We start from the raw sequence: 25426 nt of genomic DNA, 5'->3' as shown, positions 1-25426 counted from the left end.
GCTAGATGGCCACCTGACAGCAATGAAGATCCTGTGAATTTAAGAGGAGGTATTTATGAGTTTCTTGCATTGTGCAGGGGTTTGGACTTGATGACCTTGGAGGTCCCTTCTAACTCTATGATTCTATGATTTGATTCTATGATTCTATACTTGGAATTCATGTTTTGTTACAGTAAGATCTGAAATCTGCATCTCTCTTCTTGGAACGGATTCTCAGCTTCACAAGCAATTTCTACATTTTGCTTGGACTTTAACAGTTTGCTTTGTTCAATACAAAGAGGAGGCAATCCTGTTTCATGTTAGTTTGAATTTATTATCACAGAAACCAAGTCATTGTATTATTATAATATGGTATCAATACATGTAACATTTGTAGCATCTTTGGAACATAGATTTTTTCTTGTTCTCATTTAGTTTCATGGCAATCCAGCAAGGAAAGTTAGGCTAACAGATAACTTACTGAAGCTACTTAATACAGATATTTTTGAGATAGAACTCAGCATAGAAGCATCCACCATATTCCTCAAAGCTCCATAAACTTCATGGTTGGATTTGAACCTGAAAAATTAGAAATAGTAAACGAAAAAAATGTTGAAAAAATGAAAAAGCAAACTCTAGTGAATGCTAGGAGTGAATACTGTACTGTACTGGAGTCAATACTAGAACAAAAAAGAACTTTTCACGACACTTACTATATTATAGGTATAATTATTTTCCTACATATGAAAGAGGAAATAATTCTGGAGTCTCATTTTTAAAAATCCCCCCCACACTTTGCTAACTAAAGCTGACTGTTGACTTCAAATGGAGCCAGCCAGGGCTTTTTTTGTAGCAGGAACTCCTTTGCATTACTAGGTCACCCTCTCTATGTAGCCATTGCTCCTGGAGCTTACAGTAGGCCCTTTACTAAGAGCCCTGTAAACTCTTGGAGGATTGGCTACATCAGGGGTGTGTGGCCTAATATGCAAAGGAGTTCCTGCTACAAAAAAAAAGCCCTGGAGCTAGCAATGAGCAAGCAAAATAAAATATTTGCTTTGCATTGTTTATCTCTCTCTCACACACACACATACATATGTACACACATATACACACTAGAAATGTAAACTTTCCCAACTTTTTTCTCCTAGGAAATTTGAGCTTAGCCTCATTTATGAGTCATGGAGCCTGCAAACAACACAAGTTTTGAGAACATCACGAACGAAGAGTGCCTTGAGGAGACGACTACCAAGGAGCTGGGTTTATCGGCACACCGGCAGAATGATATTCCGGAAGCTTTGCAAGAGGTTAAAAGCCCCTCTGGGGGAGCAGCTGTGGAAAATGTAATGGAGAAACTAAAAGCAGGAAAGAATGTCAAGGAAAAGCAAAGCAATGATTTCGACAGGCAGGGCCTTAAACGAAAGTCAGAGAATGATGAAAGGCCAGCTCTGAGGAAAGAGGCACGCCTGGCAGAGCTGGAAAACCAGACCATCACCCTGCTTCTCTCCCACATCCCTCTAAAAACCCTCATGGAAATGGAAATGAAGCTGGTCTACTTTGATGAAGGGGATGTCACCTATGAGTTTCTGGAGTCTCAAGCCACCACCGCGGCACAAATCAGATTTCCAGAAGCTTTTAGTGCAGATTCCCCGAGGCTTCCTGACATGAATGTCCTGCCCCAGATGGACAAGTGGCTTCAGGTGGCCTTAAAGGATGCCAGTACCTGCTATCGGCAAAAGAAGTATGCCATGGCAGCAGGACAATTCCAAACAGCACTTGAGGTAAGAATGTAAGAACAGCCCTGCTGGATTAGACAACTAGTCCATGTAGTCCAGCGTCCTGTCTCAGACACTGGCCAACCAGTTCCTCCGGTAGACAGGAGATTTAACAATAACAACAAAAAGATATTAGGCTCAGTTAGGGTTGCCAAGTCCAATTCAAGAAATATCTGGGGGCTTTGGGGGTGGAGCCAGGAGACTTTGGGGGTGGAGCCAGGAGAAATTAGGGGTGGAGCCAAGATCAAGGCTGTGACAAGCATCATTGAACTCCAAAGGGAGTTCTGGCCATCACATTTAAAGGGACAGCAAACCTATTCAATTCCTTCCTTCCATAGGAAATAATGAAGAATAGGGGCATCTTCTTTTGGGGTTCATAGAATTCGACCCCCTGGTCCAATCTTTATGAAACTTGGGGGGTATTTTGGGGAGAGGCACTAGATGCTATACTGAAATTTTGGCGCCTCTACCTCAAAAAACAGCTTCCCACCCTCCCCCCACATCTCTAGGAATTCCCTTCACCCAGCTGGCAACCCCCACCCCCCAAGAGGGAATATTCTCCTCCGAGCCCTTCTTCCCCCCCCCCCCGCCGCCCAACCAACTGTAGAAATCTTCATCGTGTCCCACAGGTCAGCCAGTGAGGGCATGCAGGCAGTTCCCTAGAACTACAAAGAATTCCAAAAGTCCAGATTCCCGGAGGGGGGGGGCTTAGGTTCAGCCGAGGAAGACTTTTGTTCTCCACCTGAAGCACCACCACCACCCCCCCCGCACATTTCTAGGCATTTCCCATCTTGGCTGGAGCTGACCTCCCCGGCCCCCCGCCGCCCTTTACCGAGGCTCTCCAAACGGGCCGGTGCAACGAGCCTTCCCTCTTCAGCGCAACAAGAGCCTTCCAGCCACAGGCCCAGCCCGGCTGCATGCCGCCTTCCCAGCCGGACTCCACTCCCGGCGCCTTGGCTCTCTCCGGTCCCCGCCCCCCCCCCCCGGGCCTGGCTGAGCAGCGAAGGCTGCAGGGAGGCCGCCGCTTGGTCCCCGCGCCCGCGACGCCTGACCGGCGCTCCTCCAGCCACCAAAGGCGAGGGCAAGGCAGGAGGCAGGGCCCCAGGGAAGTGCTGTGACTCACCTCTAGCAGCAGCGGCGGGCAGCCAGCCGGGAGTGAGGCGCGCCCGGCACCGCCGCCGCCTCTGGAGCCGCTGGCTGGGCTGCCCTCAAGGGTGGGAAGGGAAGGGGCGAGAAGCTGCTGGGTGGGAAGGGTCGCCATTCCCTCCCGCTTTCCAGATTTTTGTCCAGCGGGGGGAGAAGGTCCCAAACCGGGGGTCCCCAGGCCAAGCGGGGGATTTGGGATGCCTAGGCTCAGTAATGGGGGAAGCTAAAAAGTACTGGGTGGCTGAGACTGAGGTTGCCCAGCTCTCAGTTAGGGCCTGGAGATCTCCTGAATTAAAACAAAATTTGGGGGTTGTAAGCTACTGAGAGTCAAAGTTCCTCCTTAAAATATGAGTTGGAATGGAGATCTCTTGAGTCCTTATATCCCAGTCAGAAGGGTGGGAGTGGGCACTGCAAACAATGAACTCAGGATGTAGATTCAGATGGGTAGCCATGTTGGTCTGAAGCACCATGCACACCAAAGCTTATACCCAGAATTAAACTTCATTGGTCTTACAAGTGCCACTGGACTCAGGGCCGGTGCGTGGGAGTAGGCAAAGTAGGCAGTCGCCTAGGAAGCCATTTGGCCTAGGGGGCATCACTGGTTGCTCCCTCCCAGATGCATTACTCTGGCTCCTGACCACTGTCACCTTGTCTTCTCCCATCACCAAGCTGCCCTCAACAAAGCCAAACCACCCCCCTCTCCCCAATGTGCAACTTGGTCTCCCACCTCATCCTATCCTGCCACCCTCTTTCCTGGTGTGGCCAGCAAACACTTATTCTCACAATTTTTTATAACATATCACATTTTTTTAAAAAAAAAAATTAAAATTAAAAATCAGTAAATTAAAAATGTGAAAAGTTTCGAGTTTGGCGCTCTTCATTTTCCCTATATTTTTAATAAGGGGGGGGGGCTCTAGTGGGTGATTCACCTAGGGCACCAGAAAGCCTAGCACCAATAGACTCAAACTTTGTCCATTGTGCTTCGTAATTAGTTGATAAGAGCAGAGGGCAAAATGGTTGGGGTCAGAAAATCAGCATTTGTAGTAAGATAAGAATCCCATGTCCCTATTCAGCCCTGTTCAGTCCATTGTTCTGCACTTGTAAATGAACTCAAGATGCTATTGGATTGAACAGGGTTGCCAGCCTCCGGGTGGGGCCTGGAGATCTCCTGCTTTTACAACTGATCTCCAGCTGGCAGAGATCAGCTCCCCCGGAGAAAACGGCTGCTTTGAAGGGTGGACTCTAGGACATTGTGCCCTGCTGAGGCCCTTCCCCTTCCCAAATCCCACCCTCTCCTGGCTCCACCTCCAAAGTCTCCAGGTATTTTCCAACACAGACCTGGCAATCCTAACTGAACTACATGAACCAGAGATGCTACTGGACAGTTCAACAGCAGACCCACACAGCTACCTTCTGAAACTATTTTCTCCCGGGGAACTGATATCTATAGTCTGGAGTTCAGCTGCAATTCTGGGAGAAATCCAGACCCTACCTTGAGACTGACAATTCAAAATTGCACCACGACCACCACCAATGTTCAAGAAGTCAACCCCCCCCCCTCCCCATTACAGCCCTGAGTCAACTATAGTCAGACATTTATTAATGCTTGAAGGCCAGTAAGTCGTAAGCATACAAAAGGATTATATTAACATACATACAATACAGAGAACGTAGATATACAATATGGAAAACATAGATATAAAATTTTACATTAGGAAATGATACCATTAAGCTCCATAGGCAAAAATTTTGCAACTGCCAGAGTCACATCTGGATCAATATCTGCTTCTAGTCTTGCTACAACCTCCGGTTTTGTGGCAGAACTCCATTTTTGGATAGAGATTGTAATCCATTAATCACAAACCAAATTATACTTATTGCAATCTATAAAGAAGTGCCAAATAGTATCCAAGTCACCAAATTTACCCTGAGACAAGTAGAGCCACCCACAGCCTTTTTTTTTTTTTTAGCTCAAAATGAACACTGGAAGATCCAGCCTTAGATTCCCATCACCCCTCAAGTAACATGTTGATTGGCCAGGCAGATACTCCTAGAAAGCAGACACACAGGGTGTAACAGAGGTAGCCTTTCTTTCTATCTTTCTGTTGAGTAAGCTGTTTGGGATAATTGCCATTAGGCCCTGGATCTCATCTTGTAGGGCACCTTCTATGGTTCAACATCATCCATTTGTTTATCTGATATGACACCATGAAATTTCCCTGATCTTGCTTCATCAGCCTGATAACTGTATAAATATATGGAAGGAGACAAAGAGCCTTCCATCATGAATAAAAGCCTGTTTGTGCTGTTAAATGAAAGACAGTATGTTCTCTGGTGCTAGAAAGAAGAAAAATATAGACTGCAAAAACAAAAGGAACAAACAAAATCCCATATTTTTTTTAAAAAAAGAGATTGTATATGAAATTGCAGATTATTGCTGGTAGGAAGAAAGACAGAAAGGGTGCACTCTCTCTCTCTCGCTTTCACTCTCTCTCTCACCATATATGTGTGTGTGTGTGTGTGTGTGTGTTTGCATGCATGTGTGCCTGCAGGCACATTTGGAATTCTGACATGGTGTGGTAGGCATAGTAACAAAATGGCTGCAACAAAATGGCTGCTGTAGCCACAAAATGATTGCCACAGCTTAACTTCAGATCCTTGCGCTGTTGTGGAAGCTGCTGCAAAAGTTCAACAGCAGGCCCACACAGCTACCTTCTGAAACTATTTTCTCCCGGGGAAAAATCTGCCCAGCCACTCAAATCTAGAGTTACCAGGTCCAATTCAAGAAATATCTGGGGACTTTGGGGATGGAGCCAGGAGCAAGGTTGTGACAAGCATAATTGAATGCCAAAGTAAGTTCTGGCGATCACATTTAAGGGACTGCCCACCTTTTAAATGCCTTCCCTCCATTGGAAATAATGAAGGATAGGGGCACCTTCTTTGGGGGCTCAAAGAATTGGACCCCCTGGTCCAATCTTTTTGAAGCTCTCAGGGAGCATTTTGAGGAGAGGCACCAGATGCTATACTGAAAATGTGGTGCCTCTACCGCAAAAAACAGCCCCCCAAAGCCCCAGATACTCGCAGATCAATTCTCCATTATACTCTATGGGAATCGGTCTCCATAGGGAATAATGGAAAGCCCAGCAGACATTTTCCTTCCCCCACACACACACTTTCTGATGACCCTGATGTGGAGGGAGGGCTTCCAAACTGGGAAATCCCCTGCCCCCACCTGGGGATTGAGAAACCAGAGAACCACAGTGAAGGTTAATGGCAAACAAAAAAAAAATAACTGCGGAAAGTCACAAAAAGCAATGAATACTGATTCCCAATACTATGAACAAAATACAAAACGCAGCAGTCAAATTAATTTCATGGAAAATTTACAAAACACTTATTACTATAGCATCTATAAGAATATGTACACAACAATACAATTAATAACGTCACTCAAAAATCATAACAAACAGTTCATTAAAATCCTAAAGTACGTTGTTGCTCCAGAAGACTTCCAAAAGTTTAGAAAAACGATCCTACCGCTCCTTATGCGGTGGATTAAAGTGCTCGTGTGTTCCAACAGTCCTGTGGCCGATACTGATATTAAATGTTGATAGATGTAGCAACAAGAATTTCAATCCAGCCAAAATCAAGGCTTCGGTTCTTGGAAAAATAAACCAGTGGGTACATGGAAAACCTCTGACAGGGACGTGCATATATCACTGTTTCAGACCCAGTCCTTTATCGAAGAGGCATCTCCCACTCATCAACTAGCCCAGGTAACAGCCTCACAGCACTACGCACGGGGAACATGCAAAAGGTGACAACTAGAGGACCATAATTGGTTCCGGGGTACATACAGAGAGAGAGAGAGTCTCATAGATATTCAGGCCCTTTTTTGTAGAAAAAGCCCAGCAGGAACTTATTTTCATATTAGGCTAGAGCTCCTGATATCACCATTGTTTCACACAGGGCTTTTTTGTAGAACTTATTTGGAACTTATTTGCAAATTAGGTCATACCCCCTGATGCCAAGCCAGCCAGAACTGTGTTCCTGTGTGTTCCTGCTCAAACAAAAAAAAATGTAGATATATGTGTCCTAGGCTGCAGAGGGTAAAGATCATAACAAATCACTCAGCTGAACTTGGAACTGAACTGGCAATCTATGCCAGTGGTTTAAAATAGGCAAGATAGGTTCTCATAAGCTAGCCTCTAATAATTATCGGACTGCTGCGTTTAGATGCCATTACAGTTTCCTAGTCATCTTCAAGAGTAGTCCAGTGTACAACACATTACAGCACTCTAACCATGATGTCACAAAATAATAGATTCTTGTGGCCAGGTCATCCAAGTGTAAGAAAGTGAAGAGTTGGTGAACCAAATGCAGTGGACAGCAAGGTCTCTTGGCCACCACATCAGCCCACTTTTCAAACAACAAGGCAGGGTCCACGGCTGCTCCCCAAGCTCTTAACCCACTTTGCAAATGCCTGTTCCATCCAAAACCAGCGGGTCTAATCCCTCCACAGCCTTCCCAGCCAGCATCACCTCAAGCTTCAGTTTGTTCTTTCCTACAAGACCACAGTCTCAGAACCATGATGTGGGGGAGAGAGGCAAAAGGGAACTGATGAGGGCCCAGTGATACCCAGTGCCAAAGAGCCCATAAATATCTGCAGCTATCCTTTTCCTTAGCCGACTGTTGCAGAACCTTCAGATCACTAATGTGAAGGACTTTGTTCCTTTCTGCGACAACATTCACCTCTTCGGCATGCCAACCAAGGCTGGGTTTGTTTTTGGTATATTTATATGTGCATGTGTTTGTGTGTGCATGTGTGCACCAGGAAGTCATGGTAACCTCTGATGACTGACCCCTACTGGGGACCTAGCGGATATTCAGGGAAGTGGCTGAATAAAGCCTGCCCCTGCCTCCCGACTCCTGGTATTCCAAGTAGATCTTCCATCCAAGTACTTGCCAGAGTCAACCCTTCTTAGTTTCCAAGGCTTGCCTGGGCTATGCAGCTCAGGGCAAGCAAGGTTGGTTTTGATGATCTTATAATGCGTAGAGAGAAGCACCTCCTGAGATAACCAGACAGTGCCTTTCCAGTCTGTGCCTGGCTTTCAAAGTCAAAACCAGTGCCTTCAATTGAACTTGGAGCCTCACCTGCCGTAGCCAAAGAAACTGAAGAATCCTCCAACTCAATAGGAGAGAGACAGAGATATAGCAAATTCTTCTCATGGGACTTTAGCAAGAGTAAAAAATTTACACCTATCAGGTGTGCATTGACTGGAAGTCAAGGCTACTGGCATTTACAGGAAAGCCATTGTAATGTTATGCCCCGATTTCTTTGGTGCTGCCAATCTGATCTAATTATACTGGAAATCCCTTCTATCATAACGATGTAACTCCTACTGTGCTGTGTCTCATAATAATCACATAATGGGCCAGGATTTAAGCGTAATCAGATTTTGGCTTCCCTGTCATGTTTCTATAACGCTCCTATAAAACTGACATAATCACAAAAAAGCGCCCATTATTTAAACATCTTTATCAGATTGATGTATAGCAGCTCTCCCACTTTCTCCGTGTGTATATATATTTTTAAAAATGAAAAATAACAGAAATTGGATTACCACTGCTGGGAACAGACTATGATAAACTGTTTGCTCGTGTGTCGATTCAGCCTCAGTGATGCATCAAGCTCTCTCTCTCTTCGTCATTTGAAATGGGCTTGTTAAATTTGCTGTACTCCAAAGCCAAAGGTCACACCAAAGAAAGGACTATTGTAGCGCCTGTTGAATTATTACATGTTAGGGTATCGTCATCTGCAGCCTCTGGAAGGTTTTTTTGAGATGGGAAACACCACCCCCACCCCCAATCTCTATGGTAAATACCACAGAGATTAGAAGGATTCCTAGAGCATCATTGGAATATGATATCACTTACATGTTCAAATTCCATTCCATGCCTCCTTTTCTCCCACCATGCTCATGAGCAGCAGCAGGCAGGTCAGCACAGCAATGGGCAAACACTTTTTGAGGCAGCTGGCAAGCCTCATAATAAGATGAATGAAACTTTACATTAGAAGTGAGTTGTTTGGGTTCAAAAAAAGAATGTTTCTGTGGTAAATAGAAATAAATATCTAGCATTACTTTAGAGTCTGGTCACCCCCATTACGTACCTTATATCTTCCCTGGCTGCATCAGAGGGAGACATGAGGAAGATAATCAACCACCAATGGTCTTTATAGACCAACTGCCATTTAGCTATCCTGGTCATCTTTCCAGCCAGAGTGGTGGATGTGGTTTAAGAGTGGCAGAGGCAGACTCTAGTCTGGAGAACCAGGTCCGATTTCCCATTCCTCCTCTATAGGAAGCCTGCCAGGGGACCTTGGGCCAGTCACAGTCCTCTCAGAGCTCTCTCAGCCCCACCTGCCTCACAAGGTGCCTGTGTTGGGGAGAGGAAGGGAAAGAGATTGCAAGCTTCTTTGAGAATTCTTAGGGTAGAGAAAAGTGGGGTATAAAAACTTTCTCTTCTTTTTCCAAACTGACTCTTGACACTGCTGTTTTACAATCCTTCCATCTGGTTATCATATGGTATGAATTATCTAATCATTGGTGCCAGAGTGTTCTTTTACTTTTCCCTTCATGTCCCTTTTTATTTATTTATTTGTTTGTTTGTTTATTTTATGACTTCTATCCCGCCCTTCCCAACAAGTGGCTCAGGGCGGCTTACAACACAGGAATCTGACATAAATAGGCATTTTCTGTATTATATTTGTAGGCAATTTATTTTGAATTGTAAACTGCTTTAAATGCAAGGCCAAAGAGCTGATATATAAATTCAAAATCCATATTTCTTTTTGCCTCTTTATTTCGAGAGAGAGACAAAATGTGGGACATAATTCATCATACCCCAGATTTCCTCATTTCTCTCCAGGAGCAGTCCATGAAGTAGGGTGAGGAATGTCTTCCCCTCACACCTTTTATTTCTTTGAATTTTAGTGAGGAAGAGAGATGGGATCTTTGCCTCTGGCTGCAGCTGCCTGTCCCTCATACTGTCTGGTTCTGGCCTTAGTGGATAAAAACCAATGACCTTTGCTGCACTCCAAACTCTCAGATTTTTCTAGATGGTAAATACTGCATAATGTTTAAGTGACTGCCAGCTGAAGTGTGTAGGATGTGAACAAGCCACTTCTGACATCTAGCCTACATTTTCAGCGTTTGACAATTAATCCCACAGGGAGGCGACATTTGAAAAGCCCTTGTGTGTGTGTGTTTTTTTTCCCTAGCACTTTTTAAAGCACATCCAGGCTGCTGGGGAATTGGCATTTACAGCTGCGTGACCAGATTCTTCTTCATACAGCAGCCCACAAAATGTTACCATAAACTGTAAATATGTGTCGCAGTATCAGTCTCTCTCCCACAAAAAGGCTACGGCCTGCATTAGACCAGCCGAACGTAATCTGACTCCCCTTTGTCACCATTGTCCCCACGTGTTTATTAAAGGTTGCCATATCGAAAAGCAACACAAAGATTAGGGCTCAGATGCCAGAGGCCATAGAGAATAATAGCTGCTGAGAGTCCTTTGATAGCCCTGGGGCAGCAGGATAAGGGTAAATGAGCTGGTTCAACAGGTTCTTTAAGTTACAAGGGAAAAGATATGGCTCAGCGGTAGAGCATCTGCTTTAGCATGCAGAAGGTCCCAGGTTCAGTCCCCGTCATCTCCGGTTTAAAGGGATCGGGCAGTAGGTGACAGGAAAATTTTCCACTGGAGGTGCTGGAGAGTCTTTGCCAGTCCAAGTAGCCAGTACTAGGGATGCCAGCCTCCAGGCAGGACCTGGGGATCCCCTGGAATTACAGCTCATCTCCTGACTACAGCGTTCCCCTGGAGAAAATGGATGCTTTGGAAGGGGAGCTCTGTGGCATTATATCTCACTGAGGTCCCTGTCCTCACCTGGCTTCATCCCCATCATCTTCCACACCTGGATCTGGCAACACTACCCCCCCCCCCAATCCTCTGCCAGTGGCCAGGGGCGAGGGGGGTGTGACAGCCCTAATACTGACCTTGATGGATTTATGGTCTGATCCAGTATAAGACAGCTTCATAGGTTGACCCAAAGTGCATAGCAGGTAAGGAAAAAAGGCACATGTGTATCATTATCTATACTAATGTCCTATATTTTATTTTCACATTTATTTTTTAAATATCTTACATTTTACCTATTTAGATCCATTTTGATTTTTACAATTTTTATGTAAGAAAATTTTTTTTATGTAAAAAAACTTTATGTTGTTGGCCTGCATTGTGCTGTGTATTTGGTCATAAAGCAAACTGAACTGAACTGTGTTTGCAATGCATCTAGATTTTTCAAACTTTTCAAACTAGACTCACTTTGTGTACTTGTAGCAAGAACTAAAAATGGCCAGAACTCCCTCTGGAGTTCACCTATGCTTGTCATGCCCTTGCTCCTGACTCCACCCCTAAAGTCTCCTAGCTCCACCCCCAAAGTCCCCGGATGTTTCTTTAATCAGGCCTGGCAGCCCTAACATGAACATAAGAAGCTTCCTTATGGACCGTTGGTCTAGCAAGGTATGGCCTACTCAGACTAGCAGCAATTCTCCAGGGTCTTCAGGTAAAGGTATTTCACAGCACTCATGAGCTGTTCCTTTTTCACTGGAGATGCAGGAGATTGAACTTGGGAGATTCTCCATGCAGAGCAGATACTCTCCCACTGAGCCACACAGCCTCTCATGGACCAGATGCATGATCACTCTAGGGATGCCAATGGCTCACTTACAGCAGGCAAATTCCCAGATATGCTCCCCTTTCACCTCCAGAGCTCAGTGAAGCAGCAAGGAGAAATGGGGTGGAGGTCAGTGTTTCCTCTGAGTTAGTGTGAGCTAGCTCACAGATTTTTAGCCTCCAGCTCACACATTTTTGTCTTAGCTCAGGAAAATTTGCCGCAGAGCACACTAATTTATGCAGTAGCTCACAACTTTAATGCCAGTAGCTCACAAAGTAGAATTTTTGCTCACAAGACTCTTCTGCCTAGAGGTAACATTGGTGGGGGTAGTTTTGTTCAGTGCAGAAACATAATTCCCCAGCGAAAACCTGGAACTGATGTCAACATGTTGAGGGATGCTGCAGGAAGTCCCCCCCCCCCACCATTGGTACAGTATTTACCAAAGAAATTAGTAAAATTCCTAGAACGTTGCTTGATGGAGTGATGACACAGTCAGGTCTTTGCCTAGAAGAGACAATGCTGTGTTGCACAATATCTTTTCCCCATGCCCAGCCCCCCAAAGTTTTCTTCTGGTAAGACTTCTTCTGGTAAGACTTCGCCTTGAGTATTGTGTTTAGTTTTGGGCACCACATTTTAGGAAGGATATAGACAAGCTGGAACGGTTCAGAGGAGGGCGACGAAGATGGTGAGGGGTCTGGAGACCAGTCCTATGAAGAAAAGTTGAAGGAGCTGGGCATGTTTAGCCTGGAGAGGAGGTATCTTCAAGTACCTGAAGGGCTGTCATGTAGAGGATGGTGTGGAATTGTTTTCTGTGGCGCCAGAAGGTAGGACCAGATCCAATGGGTTGAAATTAAATCAAAAGAATTTCTGGCTCAACGTTAGGAAGAACTTCCTGTTAGAGCGATTCTTCAGTGAAACAGGCTTCCTCGGGAGGTGGTGAGCTCTCCTTCCTTGGAGGTTTTTAAACAGAGGCTAGATGGCCAGCTGACAGCAATGAAGTTCCTGTGAATTTAGGGGGAAGTGTTTGTGAGATTCCTGCATTGTGCAGGGGGTTGGACTAGATGACCCTGGAGGTTGCTTCCAACTCTATGATTCTGAGGGTTCCAGGCCTGTGGCTGGCTGCCCTAGATGACTCTGACATCAAAAATTCTGAGAGGAACCTGGATACTTCACAGCTTATACCAGTTTTAACCAAGCAGTCATATTCTTTCAACCAAACTGGTATTTACTGCAGGAGAACCAGTGTTTTCCATGCACATATCCTCACCCCTTTTGGTTTTATATCCCTTTCTTCCCATCACAGCGCTCAGGTGTCCCACTTTAAGAAACCTTGCTCTTGAAAGATGCATCTTTGAATTGCACAGTCGCTTGCAGCTAATTCTCATTACCATAGGATCTCTGCGGTGTGAAACAGCTCAAAATGTGTATTTTGTCATTCTGGGTAATACAGTGCTCCCCAGAGGCAGTAAAATGGCCTACTTGTGTGTGTGTGTGTGTGTGTGGTGTGTTTATCAAACTGTGTTCTCCATCTGAGGTCCAACATGTAATTAGCTGCTGTAATTTATCCCAAGAGGCAGTAGTTCCTCAGCACCTAAACCTGAGAGAGGTGTTAGCATCTTTTCTTAAGCAGGAAACTCATACGGCTCTGAAATGCTTGATATTTTCCTCTATAGTTTAACATTGATCACCAATTCCCAGGGGGTAGCTGGAGACCTCCTGGGATTACTGCTGATTTCCAGGCAACAGAGATCAGTTTCCCTGGAGAAAATGGCTTCTCTGGAAAGTGGCATTACACCCTGAAGTTTTCTCCTGAGTCACTGCCCACCCCACAACCCTGGTCAGGTACTGAACCCTTCCCCAAACCCTACCATTCTCAGACTCCACTTCCCAATCTTCAGGAATTTCCCAACCAGGAGCCGGCAACCTTATTGAGAAATGAAGGATCTCTGTTATAGGATAAACCAGAACCCTGTATTAAAATCACTCCTTCTCTCCATGGGGAGCCTGTGTTCCAACTTAGGTCTGCTTAGCAGGTCTTGCTCACAGTGCCTTCTGTTCATGCCAGAATATTTAATTCTTTTTTGTGTTATATAACATACACATGTATTTATGCCTCTCTGTACCACTTAGCTATGACCCAAGTCATGCGATTTTGTGACAAAGCATCAGCTTTGCATGCGAAAGGTCTCAGGGTCGATCATCCTCAGCATCTTCACTTTAAAAGATTGAGTGATGGGTGAAATGGGATATGGAATGGTGTGGTATAGCCTAATCTCATCAGATCTCAGGATCCATCTCTTGGTGGATTTGGGGCCACCAAGGAAGACTCTGCAGAGGAAGGCAATGACAAACCATCTCTTCATCACATGCCTTGAAAATTCTTTGCTGGCATTGTTAAAAGTGGGTTGCAACTTGATGTCACATAAATACATACATACATACTCACAGGGCTTCTTTTGAGCAGGAATGCACAGGAATGCCGTTCTGGCTGGCTTGGTGTAAGAGGGTGTGGCCTAATATGCAAATGAGTTCCTGCTGGTCTTTTTCTACAAAAAAAACCCCCTGTGCAAAACAATGGTGATGTCAGGAGGTATGGCCTAATATGCAAATGAGTTCCTGCTGGGCTTTTTCTACCCCCAGAAAGGCCCTGCATCCATAATAGGTGATGTGAAGAAACTCTGCTTAAAACCCTGAAGAGCCACTGCCAGTCAGGCAGACAATACTCAACTTGGTAGACCAATAATCTGATTTAGTGTGAGACTGTTTCGTGTATTTGAATTCAGGCTTTAGTTTGGAATGTTTTCTTCAAATATGTTGTAATAGGATCAGAAGTGACAGAAGGTACCAGGAGGCAATGAATACATGTAAGTCTTTATGAAAATAACTTAACTGCACATGTTGTGGTTTGTCACTGAAAGCTGCCAAGCCCCACCCCCCACCCCCCACCCCCCACCCCCCACCCCTGTGGAGGTAGAGAATCCCCTGCTCCCAGGCCTGGTTGTCCCCTGCTGTTTCTAGTGGCAGCAGGAGAAAAATGGGGGGAAGGGGAGGAGACAAGAACTTCTGGTTTTATCATAGAGCTCCCAGTGATTCCTAGAGCCTAATCTTTGTCACTTCTGGATAGCTCTAGAAATCACCAGGAACTCTATGGTAAGAATGATTTGCAAGCAGATGAGGCCTTATTTTTCTTTTTAAATTTTTCTCCTGGGATGCTGCCCTCCCCAAACCCTCCCACTGTCTGGCAACTCTACTGATTAGGTGCTTAATGATCTCCCTGTTTTGTAGCCTCAGGCCAGCAGTGAAAGCTGGAAGTTCGTTGAGTCCATAGTTGACTAACCATCACACATTGGTTGTGTGAGTTGCATCAGCGGTCATTTTGTAGAAAAATAGGTGGTAGAGCTCATCCAGGGATTGTTATGCAGCTTCACATACTATTCAATGGACAAGGAGGTGAAACTCTCAGAAGGAGGAGGGGGAACTCTCAGAAAGGTTCAGGAGCTGTGCTCCTGTGAGCTCCCACTGAATCTGAGGCCTGTTGCATTATGCCACATGTGACACAAGCTATATATAAGCAGTTTGGTACTCAGTTTAATGGCCCTCTGATATCTTAGGTCACCATATTTCACCATCTTTCGCTCCCATTTGCATTATATCATGGGTTATGTTGTCTTAGAACTGCCTAAACAATCAGTAGTTCCCATGCATGATAGTGCAAGTGTACATAATCTTAGTTGCCTTGGTGATGGCAATAAAAATAGAGCAGTTTCTAGATAAAGCACAGCCGATTCCATGAGCAATGCAGGTTCTTCTAAGCCCCAACTGTTCACAGAAGCCTATTATTTATTTACAGAACCCTACATTTTGACCAGATCTTTTTAGGTAGAATTCAGTTGTCCTTGAAAGGGCAGCTGCTGTGAGAGTCCTCTCAGCCCCACCCACCTCACAGGGTGTCTGTTGTGGGGGAGGGAGATAAAGGAGATTGTGAGCCACTCTGAGATTCGGAGTGGAGGGTGGGATATAAATCCAATATCATCCTCTTCTTGCCCAGACCTGAGTAGCCCAGGCTAGCACAATCCTATCAGATCTTGGAAGCTAAGCTAGGTCAGTCCTGGTTAGTACTTGGATGGGAGACCACCAAGGCAATCTAGGGTTGCTATGCAGAGGCATGCAATGGCAAACATCTTTGAACATCTCTTGTATTGAAAACTATGGGGTCACCTTATTCAGCTGTGACTTGACAATAAAAAAAGAAGAAATTGGATTTATACCACCCCTTCTCTCTGAACCTCAGAGTCTAAGAGTGGCTTACAATCTCCTTTACCTTTCTCCCCCACAAGAGACACCCTGTGAAGTAGGTGGGGCTGAGAGAGCTCTCCCAGAAGCTGCCCTTTCAAGGACAACTCCTATGAGAGCTATGGCTGAATGGGGAATCAAACCCGGTTCTCCCAGATAAGAGCCTGCACACACTCAACCTCTACACCAAACTCACATCTAGCAGATTTTAAAATCTTTTTTGTAATGTTCCTGGTAAGGAGATCACATGGGAGGTGCTCGTTGGATGGTTATTTCTCACAACACTTCTGGCACCAATGCTGTAAACTTTTTAATTGTGTGCAAAATTGGGGGGGCGGGGGGCTGTGTTGGTCAATAGAAATGATATACAAGTTGCCACAATCAGAAAACTAAAATGGGAAGTGTCAGCGTGGTTGCCAACTCAAGTGGGTAATTCAGGGAGATTTGTGGGTGGAGACTGGGGAGGGCAGGGTTTGGGGAGGGACCTCAGCAAGGTATCATGCCATACAGTCCATCCTCCAAAGCAGCCCTTGGAGATCAGCTGTAATTCTGCACGATCTCCAGGCCCCACCTGGAGGTTGGCAACCCTAAGTACCAGGCACTTGCTCTTCCTGGTTGCTGCAGCAAGTGTGCATCCAAAGCTGCTCACAGAATCCTTTTTGACTGAAACTAAGCAGGCCTTATTGGGTTTGGCTGCAGCGCTGGGAATGGGTAGCAAGATGTTGGGGCAAGGATCTCTTGACAGCCAATTAATTATACTGATAAAGATGGTATACAAATTCTAGAAAGGTTTCCTTGTGCCATAAATCTCTTCCAGAATTAAATTTTACACTCTGTTGTCCTGAAAATAATCTCCTCCAGGTCATTAAACAAACAAATGAAGTATGTTAATGGCTGGTATGTTACTTTAAAGCCTAGAAAAGAGCTCCAGCAGGATGGCCGGGTGCGCCATGCCAAATATGGTGTTTGTCTCCGGGATGCGAAATGAAGATCTCAAATAAAGTGTGATTAATTCACTAGAGGGCCTTAGAGATCTCTTTTCATGAGCTGGATTAATTCCATATCCCACAGATGGTCATTATGGGCTCTGCCGATGTGATTGTGAAATAAACATAAGTGTCACTCTGTTTTTTTATCGCAGCCTTCATTTTGGCTTAACTCTTTGAAGGGATGTCTCACTTTCAAAACATTAAGTTGCACGCACCCGATCCACAGCCTCATGCAATGCACAAAGGAAGATTCTGAATGCCTGCTTTTTGCTAAACTTCTGTTGATACGATTGTCAAATGTCTGGACAAAAATGTTCTGCTTTTTTTTTTTTTAATTAGAGGCTTAATGGAATGCCATTTATTAGGTGATCTCACTTACCTCCACGCTATGTAAAGCTTAATCTGCCAATGTCCACACACTGAATCTTGGTCAAAAGGGCATTTTTCTCCAGGCCAGCTGAGGTCCATATTTTTAGAAGGGGGGTTTTATGAGCAGGAATGCATAGGAATGCAGTTCCGGCTGGCTTGGTGTCATGGGTGCAGCCTAATACGCAAATGAGTTCCTTCTGGACTTTTTCTACAAAAAAGCCCTGTGTGAAACAATGGTGATGTGAGGGGGTGTGGCCTAATATGCAAATGAGTTCCTGCTGGGCTTTTTCTACCAAAAAAAGCCCTGTTTGTAGATAAGCCAGTGCTGTGGGCTGCAGGTAGGGTTGCCGTTTCTTAATTTAGACCCCAAAGGACAGTATAGGAAGCTCCATTAGGGTGTATTGGGAAATGTCTTTCCAATGCAGGCAATATCCTGCCCTCTCCTGTCTGCCTCTTTATTTGAATTAACAGATGTCCAGGGGATGGCAGACTGCCAGCTATGTAGTCCCTCTAACTTGTCTTTGTTGACCACAATACTGCAAGCAAGCAAGTCCCTCCCTCCTCTCAGAGGCAGACATGTTTCGCCCCTTTAAGCCACGCCCATCGACATTAGTGCACCCTTTGACTGGGTGTGGATAGGTAGGCATCCTTATGACTCCTGGAGTTGCAAGAATTCACAGTCCAGGCCTGTCAATCTTTCTTCCTTCCCTGAGGAGAAGAAAGAGGAATAAAATAATTGAGCAGTCAGGGATACTCTCAGGTGGAGAAATGTAACACCTACTGAGGCCCAAATGAGCTATTGTGCTGTCTCTGTAAGGCCTTTCCCCACTATTTAACATCAAGGGTTGCCAGCCCACAGCCACAGTGCCACTTCCAGTGCCAATCCAGAGTGACACTGGCAGGATGCTCTAGGAGTCAACCAGAAGTGACTCCCCACCCCCACCCCTTTCCATTTGACTCCTGCTGCACCATTGAGCAGCAGTGGGAGCTGTGGGACCAGGGGAAGGAGAACTTGTTAGCCCATCAGAACCAGCCATACATAACGCAATGAATCCAAGGTTTGTTAGGTTTTTGTTGTTGCTGTTGTTTTTCTTTTTTGTGTTGTTAAGATATTCAGAGTCAGGACGTTTAGCCCTGTCCAAACCCAGGAAAGCAGCTTTCTGTAATAACAGATAAAATCCAGGGGAACAACAGGAGCAGAACAAACAGGGAAGATTTTGACTTAGGGCCAAAAAACCCCCAAGGGCCATCAGGAGGTCCATCAGTGGGGCCAGGACACTAGAAGCCCTCCCACTGTTGCCCCCCTCAAGCACCAGGAATGCAGAGCATCACTGACCCAGACAGAGAGTACTGTCTATACCCTGTGGTGAATAGCCACTGATGGACCTCTGCTCCATATGTTTATCCAATCCCCTCTTGAAGCTGTCTATGCTTGTAGCCACAATTACCTCCTGTGGCAGTGAATTCCATGTGTTAATCTCCCTTCAGGTGAAGAAGTACTTCCTTTTATCCATTCTAACCCAACTGCTCAGCAATTTCATTGAGTGCCCAGGAGTTCGTGTATTGCGAGAACGGGAGAAAAGTACTTCTTTCTCTGCCTTCTCTATCCCATGCATAATCTTGTAAACATCTATCATGTCACCCCTCAGTCGATGTTTCTCCAAGCTAAAGAGCCCCAAGCGTTTTAACCTTTCTTCATAGGGAAAGTGTTCCAGCCCTTTAATCATTCTGCACATGATGTTGTCCTTGAGGCTACCACAAGGATGCTGCCACCATTTTAAACTGATTTTAAAAGGATGCTGGAGCCTGACCTTTATAGGCCCTGCATCATACCACTCTTGTTGTCTCCTCCCTGTTTGCACACTGATTAAGTGTGTGGGCTCTTATCTTGGAGAACCGGGTTTGATTTCCCACTCCTCCACTTACAGCTGCTGGAATGACCTTGGGTCAGCCATAGCTCTCGCAGGAGTTGTCCTTGAAAGGGCAGCTGCTGTGAGAGCCCTCTCACCCCCACCCACCTCACAGGGTGTCTGTTGTGAGGGGAGAAGATATAGGAGATTGTAAGCTGCTCTGAGTCTCTGATTCAGAGAGAAGGGCGGGGTATAAATCGGCAGTCTTCTTCTTCTCAGGTGTTGAAATAGCTGCGGAGGGGTACATTGTTTCAGAGCTTGAGAAGAGTCAGGGGAACAGCAGCACCTCAGACCTCTGGGCCATTCAGCATGAGTCTGAATCCTGGAGAATCCTGAGTTTAGCAACCTTAACTCTTAATGAGTTCAAGGGGAGGGATGTGGTTCAGTGGCAGAGCAGCTGCTTTGTTAAAAACTAGCAACAAAAAAATGTGCTTTTGTCTGTAACAGAAAGTTTTCAAAGTAGGAGAAGTTAATTGACAAACAAACCATTTTTTTTAACAGAAGAAGACTGTGTTACCAATTATTTTTGAAAACTCAGACATAACACAAAAGCTAGGAAATGCAAACTAAGCCAAGCCAGCAGGCAGTATGGCGACAATCATTGTTCATTGTGTTGTTTGTAATGCACAATGATTGTTACGCAGTATTTGCCAGCTTAGTTTGCATTTCCTTACTATTGTGAGTTTGAATTTTGAAGAATAATGGGTGCAGCAAGCTTAACCCTTAATGGGGTAGGGATAGAGGAGCGGCTGTGACTCCATGATACGGCATCCACTTTGCATGTCAGAAATCCCAGGGTCAATCCTGGGATCTCCAGTTATAAGTATCGGAAGAGTAGGTTTTGATACCCTGCTCTTCTCTACCTTACAATCAACATTCTCTTCCTCTTCCACAACAGGCACCTTGGAAGGGAGGTGGGGCTGAGAGAGTTCTGAGAGGACTGTGACTGGCCCAAGGTCACCCAGCAGGCATCATGTGGCGGAGGAGTGGGAAATCAAACCTGGTTCTCCAGATTAGAATCCACTGCTCTTAACCACTATCCCATGCTGGCTCTCAGATAGTGTCAGATTGTAGGTGATGTGAAAGGCCTCTACCTGAGACCCTGGAGAGCTACTGACAGTCAGAATAGACTTCCCTGAGCTTAACAGCCCAATAAGCTGACTCAGAATAAGACAAGTTCATGTGTTTGTGTGACACCTGGTCAACTGAGGCAACAGCATTAAACCTATTGAATGTGGCCGGACATGTGTTTGTGTATATCGTAATGCTCCTGCTTCTCTATCATAATTATTACTAATAACCAAGAGGAAAATGCATCAGTGTACAATGCAGAGGATCAAAGAACAGGTCACTGCTGGAGTTTCTTACATGTAAAATTTGACACCTGTTGATGAGATTGTATCATGCAGGTGGACACACATGAACAAAGGCAGTCCTTCTCACATGTGGGTCACAAGTCATGGTGCTAAAGGTTAAAACTGCCACCCTTATTGATCCTGAGCTACCAAATTCTGCACTTAGCTGAAGGCTTTTGAGTTGTCTTCAAGGGCAGTCCCCATACAGCCCATTGTAGTAATCAAGTCTGTAGGTTACCAAAGTGTCATATGAACGATAGCAACAACAGCAACACCTGCCCTGAAAGCAGTGGTCATGTAATTCAGTAACAGTGTTGCAAAATAGCTGTACCACAGTACTTCTGGCGTGAGGCATTCTGCTATAAAGTACTACCTTTGCTGGAAAATGCAATAAGGCAAAACATCCCACTTTCATGAAGCTAGTATTTTCTACTCAAACTGTCAATGACTCTCCAGAGTCTCAGGCCGAGGTCTTTTCAAATCACCTCCCACCTAATCTTCTTAACTGGAGATGCCGGGGATTGAACCTGGGACCTTCTTCATGCCAAGCAGATGCTCTGCCAGAAGACAACCGGTCTTTTCCAACAGCATTCTTAAAGATACTCTGCCTGGAAAAAGCACCATGGATGGATGGGGGGGACCCCGTAACATTGAGTATGTTACAGTTGAACACAAGCTGCCTAAATGAATATTTTAAAAAAACGAAATGCGAACCCATGCATTATCACCATGGTACTATCACAATATTTTAGACTGCAAAGCAAGGAATTGATTTCCTCCCCCACTCTTCCTTCACCGCTACTTATTCTCTTTTATTGCTCTGGGAGATTTGGAGGGGGGGGAATCAGCAATCTTAATTTTAGAGAACTTAGTTCAGTTGTGTAATGGAGTCAGATTGGTAGATAACGATCCGCTTCTCCCCAACCCCCTGCCGTTTTATAGCTGAATTTTGAATCTATCCTTTTCATTATTTTACTTACATACATCACCCTTAGCATAGCAGAATAATGTGGTTATTTGTCCACCAGAAATCCTGCTCTGCTCTCCGTTTGCATGAACTGCTGTTATTTATCTGGCTTCACATGGTGCGTAGGAAAAGCCCAGCAGGAACTCATTTGCATTTTAGGCCACAACCCCTGATGTCATCATTGTTTCACATAAGGCTTTTTTGTAAAAAAAAGCCAAGTAGGAATTCATTTGCATATTAGGCCACACCCCCTGGTGCCAAGCCAGCCGGAACTGCGTTCCTGTGTGTTCCTGCTCAAAAAAAGCCCTGCTCCCATATGTGTTCATGTGTCTGAACATGTGCGTGTCAAAGAAACATTTTCTCACGCCTTTCAACCATGTACTCAGATGCAACCACAATTCCCCCTTAAAGAAATACATCGAACAGATTGGATGATTTATAATTAGGCCTAATTGGTGTCTCTGTACATTCGGTTATTTTCACTGCGCTGATAGTCTCTCTAAAGCTCAGAAATATTTCCCTGCTGCTCTGGAAAACACTAATTAATTAATAATTCCTAACTTACCCCACGATGTGTCATTTACACTTCATATAAAGGCTTCAGCGACTGGTGCAGGAGTTGTTGCTAGACTATCAAAAGAGAGAAGGGATTTTGATGAAAACCGAGGGCAGTTCCAGATGAATATTATATTGCGTCATAAATACCGTGTTGTTGCATGGTATCTGCACACATTGAACCCTGACCTCATCTAGTGTATCTTAGGTAACTATATCCTAGCCCCAAAATAGGGGTGCCGAGCTGTGCAACTAGCCTATGCCTGGAAACCAGAGGGAGGTTTGGGAGCAGGGCAGGGCTCATTTTAGGCAGGAGCTCACAGGAATGCAGCTCTGGAACCTCTACATTTTCTTGTGCTCTTTCTTTCTTACACCCCCCCCCGCCCCCATCAAATATCTGCTTCCAGGCTCCATTGTTCAACCCTTCTGTGAGAATTTTTCTGAACTCTTAAGATTTGACAAATTTTCTAATATTTTTCCCTGCAACAAATGGGAAAATATATAAATCATATATATACAAATATATAAATCAAACATAAATCAGACAGATGGAAATCTTCATCATGCCACTGTGGCCACATAGGAGAAAGTAACTTAAAAAGTATGATGGGAGTAAGGTTTTATAATGACAATTAGAATTCAAGAAGCATTTTAAGGTTTGCTGATATAATTTAGTACACTCTCCAGTGATGTCAGGGGGGTGTAACATATGCCAATGAGTTATGCTAATACGCTTAGGCACCTCTTTTTCTATGAAGTCACCCCTGGAGCAGGGACACGGGGAGACTACAATGTCACATGCGCTGTCATTTCCGGTGAAAACCTGTAAGTGACATTGGGTAGCTCTAGGAATTGATGGAAATTCTTGTTTTAACATCTTTTTCAGAGATTCATAGAGCTACCCTGTGTCACTTCTGGAGTTTCACAGGAAAAGACAGCAGTGCACATAATTCCACCTTTCAAAGAAATTTCTCCTACTGCCATTTGGAGCGGTGGGCAATGGGAACTGGGGGAAGGGGATCTCCCACCACCATTAAAGGAATGGCAGCTGTATTGAGAAAGCATGGGGACAAGATAATGCTTGTACTTCTTCTCAGGATAATTCTTCGAGAGGTTCAGACTTTTATCAAGAGAAGTGCTACCTGGGTAGTACAACTACATACATTTGTAGGTGTTTTCCTGTGCACAGATCACTCTGGCCTACACTTAGGGTTGCCAAGTCCCCAGCATTGCCAAGTCCCCAGCATTCCCCTGCCAGGGAGGTTCCCAACCCACCAGCCCATATTGGGTCAGTGGGGGAAACCTCCCCCGATGTTGTTGGCACAATGACATCACCCGGAAGTAGCATCATTGCACCGGTGATGGCACTCATAGCCGTTCTAGGTTTTTCCGGGAAAACTCTATGGTTTTCCCAGACACTCTAGTCATTTGGGAGGGGAAAACTCTATGGTACCTATTGCACCATAGAGTTTTCCCTCTCAAATGGCTAGAGTGTCTGGGTGTCAGTGTTTCCCCGGAAATGCCTAGAGTGGCCACAAGCAGCATCACCGGCGTGATGACATCACTTCTGGGTGACCTCATCATGCTGACAATGTCAGGGGAGGTTCCCCATGCCGGCTCAATGTGGGCCGGCAGGTCAGGAACCTCCCGAGCAGGGAAATCCCTGCCCAGACTGGGGGTTTGTCAGCCCTCCTTACACTTCAGGGGTGCCTGTACCATGCCGTAGAATTTGCATGCACTCTTCCTGCAAGTTGTTTGTCCTCTTGTTTTCTGAATTCCATGGACTGTGTTGCTACCACCTTTAAACACAGGCACTCCCCCCCCCTTTCTTCTCCCTCATTCCCCTCTCAAACTGATGCTCGTTACAGAAATGGTGATTCTTGGAAACCGGTCCACTGACACTTTCCAATAGCCTAGGCGGATGTCTCATTTGCCCAGCAAAAAAGCCAACTCTACATTTTTATTCATTTTCTACCCATCATAGATGGCTATAAAGAACTTTCTCAGAACCTACCTCACAGGGTGTTCATTGTGGGAAGAGGAAGGGAAAGAGATTGTAAATTACTCTGAGATTTCTAGTGAAGGATAGGGTATTAAATCCATTCTCTTTCTCTTCCTCCTCCTCCTCCTCTTCTTCTTCATAGGACATGGGGAGGGGAAGAAGAGCACTTCAGCCTACTGCACTGTGGGCTTGATGAGGCTGAGACCCTCACAGCATTTTAAAATAACTTTTAAATGGTGATGGCATCCTGATGACAGTGAGGAGAATGCCATCTTATCTAGTTTGGCCCTGAGGGTTACTGCTGATAGAAAGTGGCCATTTCCCTCCTTCCACAGCAGGGCCGTAGCCAGGATTTTAAAAGTTGGGGGGGGGGGCTTTTTAAAAAGTCAGTGGGCACCCTTTCACATCCACTGCTGGGTAGGGGCAAAAGCTGGAGGCTCTGAAAGTGGCCGAGGCAGACAACCCTAAAACTTTGGAGACAAAAAGGGACTGCATGTTGCATGCAAGTAGGAGGGGTTTCCTTCCACCTCCCTCTCCCCCATCCTGGTACCCTGCAGCCAGCAGCTCTATCTATTCCTCCCCCCCCCCCCCATTCCATGTGGCTTCCTCTGCCTCCTGCTCCTCCGCCTCCCTCCTTTCTACCATCTGCTTTTGCTGCTGCAGTGCACTGTGCTCTCCTGGCTCCAGTCAGGGGGCCCTGCCTGGAAGTCAGAGGGCAGTGCCCCCACAGGCCCTCTGTGGCTACAGGCCTGTTCCACAGAAACCCCCTGTTCCAGGGAGGGAGGTTGTCCCTCAGCAGCATCTTTTCTGAGGAAAAAAAGAGAAGTGATTGGATTTATACCCCACCCTTCACTCAGAGTCGCAGAGCGGCTTACAATCTTCTTCCCTTCCTCTCCACACAACAGACACCCTGTGAGGTAGGTGGGACTGAGAGAGCTCTAACAGAACAGCCTCTGGGATAGTTTTGATTGACCGAAGGTCACTCCAGCAGTTGCATGCGGGGGAGTGGGAAATCAAACCTGGTTCTCCCAAATTAGAGTCTGTGCACTTAACTACTACTCCAAACTGGCTCTCAGTTTCAGAGGTGGGGAGCATTTTGGTCTGCAGCAAGAGGGAGGAGATGAGAAAGCCGCATTCCATTGATGGAAGTCTTGCTGTCATATGATATTTTTGGCAGGCTCCAAGCCAAGCATTCTAGTCCCTGCTTGGCCATGAAACTCACTGCATGATTGCAGGCCATCACTCTCAGGGGCCAGCCTAGGGTTGACAACCTGGAGATCTCCTGCTATTACAATTAATCTCCAGATGATCACATACAGTTCCTCTGGAGAAAATGGCCGCCTTGGAGAGTG

At 45.4% G+C, this 25426-nt stretch overlaps 1 protein-coding gene across 1 annotated transcript in view; it reads left to right on the top strand.

The window, feature by feature from the left end:
• Positions 1–1143: 1143 nt before the first annotated feature.
• The window catches only part of SPATA16 (spermatogenesis associated 16), a 215920-nt gene continuing 191637 nt past the window's right edge, over positions 1144–25426 (top strand). Inside the window, exon 1 of the mRNA XM_060240907.1 lies at positions 1144–1757. Within this exon, the coding sequence (XP_060096890.1) occupies positions 1158–1757 (600 nt within the window). The 5' untranslated portion in view covers positions 1144–1157. The remainder of the gene's footprint in view (positions 1758–25426) is intronic.

The sequence above is a fragment of the Heteronotia binoei genome, chromosome 6, assembly GCF_032191835.1.
Source record: "Heteronotia binoei isolate CCM8104 ecotype False Entrance Well chromosome 6, APGP_CSIRO_Hbin_v1, whole genome shotgun sequence".
NCBI classification, from domain to species: Eukaryota; Metazoa; Chordata; class Lepidosauria; order Squamata; family Gekkonidae; genus Heteronotia; species Heteronotia binoei.
The sequence above is the reverse complement of the archived record's forward strand: the minus strand, read 5'-3'. Positions and strand labels throughout refer to the sequence as shown.